Here is a 2,685-nt window from a genome sequence, read left to right as displayed (position 1 = left end):
GGAGACTCTTCCATGCTGCAGCTGTTATCTCAGATGCTATGTACATCTTTGGTGGCACAGTGGACAATAACATTAGAAGTGGAGAAATGTACAGGTTCCAGGTAATTCACTGATAAACGTACTCAAACATCCACACCAATTCTGTGCGAATCCTTCTGGCTGTCTCTGGACATGGCGGAGTTTCTGGTTTGGCTCGCTGTCAGTTTGATGGCTTTCGTTTTGCATTCTTCCTGCAGGAAGCCTTGGCATTTCAGATTCAGCTGCCAAAGATTAATGTATATCTTTAAAATCTTTTGAGATATGTTATCTGAACAGACATTTTGGTAAGGCCAAGCTCTCCAGTGCCTTCTGAATTCCTAACAGAGATCATGACAACTTATTTTGACAAATTATTGAAAAGTGTTTCAGACAGGATTTGCCAGGATGTTTAGCCAAAAATTGGCTGTTCCTCTTCATGTACTGTCAGGTTCAGGGTTCCTGGGTCAGAGCATTTTGTATTGAAGTTTTATCTTCATGCAGCACTCCCACCCCCAGTCACTATGGGAATTTTAAATTTTAAATTTCAAGATACTCACACCAGGTCAAATCCCCCCTACACTCAAGTTTGTTTTTATTGCGTGGGACCTTCAGACAAGTCCTGAGAGCGGGTGAGACTCCAAGCCACCAAATCCTGAAATCTGCAAGTAGTGATGAGAGACATTTCTTGCATGTTAGTCTGTGTTATCTTCGTTACCCTCACCATAGAGGAAGCATTGCATGTGTTTGGTTTGGTTATTATTTTCTACTTTATATACTACATTGAGGTCAAGTTAATAAGAAAATCCAGTGATAGTATATGTAACTACACTGCTGTTGGATATAGCCATTTGAAATGAATTCTGTCTTCTGTGGGTTTTTATTTTTTCTAGTTTTCTTGTTACCCTAAATGCACTCTACATGAAGATTATGGAAGGCTGTGGGAAAACAGGCAGTTCAGTGACTTGGAGTTTGTTTTGGGAGAGGTGAGTAGAATTTATTGAAAAGGTGCCAAGGAGGCTGTTATTGCATGTGTAGCATGTTTGCTGGGAAAAAGCAAATTGTACGATGATTGTGCCAGAAACCCTGGGAATGAAGTTTAAAGAGCAGTGTCACTGGTGAAAATGATGTCTGTCTGGTTTAGTAAGTTCCACTAATCCAGATAAATTTATAAAGCTGCAAAGGAGGAGAAACTTTTAAACTGAGATCAGTGGATCACTGAGACATAACCCGAATTTATCAGAGCACATTATATATAGTTGCAATATGAAAATGATACTAATGATCTCTCTACTCCGAGGTCCTAACTGTCTCCTGGAAAAAGCAGCTCAGTGGTTTGCAGATCCATGTATCATTTCAAGAGCTGTTTTTAATTACTGAAATAAAATAGAATGAGAAAAAGCAGTACAGGGGAATGATTCTCTAGTAATGAAAACAATTATAGAATGTTAAAAAGAACATGTTTTCTGAAGAAAAACATGAGAAATATGAACTTACCTGCATTCCTTTTGCAAAAAAGAAAAAAACAACAAAAAAACTTTGCAGAGATCAGATAACAGATCCTCAACAACAGATGAAGTAGGTTATGAAGAACAAACATACTGTTGTTTTGAAAAGAGAAAATTAAACTGAAAATCAGATGCAACAATAAGAAGCAATATCTGTGACACTGAACCTACACAACAGCTTCCACTCAGTGAACGTAACAAAGACTCTTTCCAAATGGTGTTTGCCATTAGCCTTTAGGGAAAATAGGCGTTGAATTTCATGTGGATGTGCAGAGCAGATGCAAGGTTGCCTTCATTCTAACTTAAACTAAATGTATAGTAACCTGGAGTTCAGCCCAGGTTTCTATGGCTTCTGCCATCTGCCACCACCATGTGATTTGGGAATAAAAGTTTAATATGTGTTATTCCTTTGCCTTTGACAGAAGGAAGAACGAGTCCGAGGGCACACCGCAATTGTTACAGCTCGCTGCAAGTGGCTGAAAAAGAAAATCATACAGGCAAGGGAGAGGTTGAAACAGGTGAGTATTTTAGAAGAGTAATCTTGTGGCAAGGTAATGCTTATTCTACCCAATTTTGGAAATAAGGTTGTTAGGAAAAAGGTAGTATCTGCTGAAACAGATGTAGGACCAGAGCAGTGTCTGATGCTAAGGTGCTCTTGGGCAAGTAAAATAAAGAGGATAATTAGTATTAACATAGGCTACTGGATGTATATCAGGCCAGGCGAGGAGTGTAACATGGAGGAGCCAAAGTTAATCCAGTTGTCTGGATTTGGTGGTATGGTTCTTGGGAGCTCTTGAAGCTGTCTGAGTTCTAATCTTGTGGAATACCCCTGGGGAGGTATGTGTACCCCTCCCTCTGTGGAGGGTAAAAGCTGTATGTCATTGGGGATGGCCTGCAAGATAAGATAGATTAGAGGGAAGGCAGTGTTAAGGTTTTGAGGCTGGCTCTGTTCCCTTTACCTTAGTATTTCCTGATTTTTTTTCAGAATTGAAGGTCTGGTGCCTATGGTTCATTGTCTATTAATTTTAACTACTTACAGTTTTTCAGCAGCAAACATTTAATTGCTTTTGAGGAAGCGCTAGCACACAACCTGCAGTAAGACATAGGGATGCCTCATTGCCCCTTAGTTAATTGCTTTGCCACCCCACAGCCCTCCCTCTCC

At 39.9% G+C, this 2,685-nt stretch overlaps 1 protein-coding gene across 1 annotated transcript in view; it reads left to right on the top strand.

Moving 5' to 3' along the window:
- LZTR1 (leucine-zipper-like transcription regulator 1) overlaps positions 1-2,685 on the top strand; it is a 36,059-nt gene that overhangs the window by 20,958 nt on the left and 12,416 nt on the right. The window contains exons 8-10 of the mRNA XM_009320363.1: positions 1-101; positions 909-1,001; positions 1,946-2,041. Of these exons, the coding sequence (XP_009318638.1) occupies positions 1-101; positions 909-1,001; positions 1,946-2,041 (290 nt within the window). The remainder of the gene's footprint in view (positions 102-908; positions 1,002-1,945; positions 2,042-2,685) is intronic.

Source organism: Pygoscelis adeliae, unplaced genomic scaffold, assembly GCF_000699105.1.
Source record: "Pygoscelis adeliae isolate BGI_AS28 unplaced genomic scaffold, ASM69910v1 Scaffold343, whole genome shotgun sequence".
Lineage (NCBI taxonomy): Eukaryota > Metazoa > Chordata > Aves > Sphenisciformes > Spheniscidae > Pygoscelis > Pygoscelis adeliae.
Note: the sequence above shows the minus strand (reverse complement) of the source record. Positions and strands in the feature narration are given on the sequence as shown.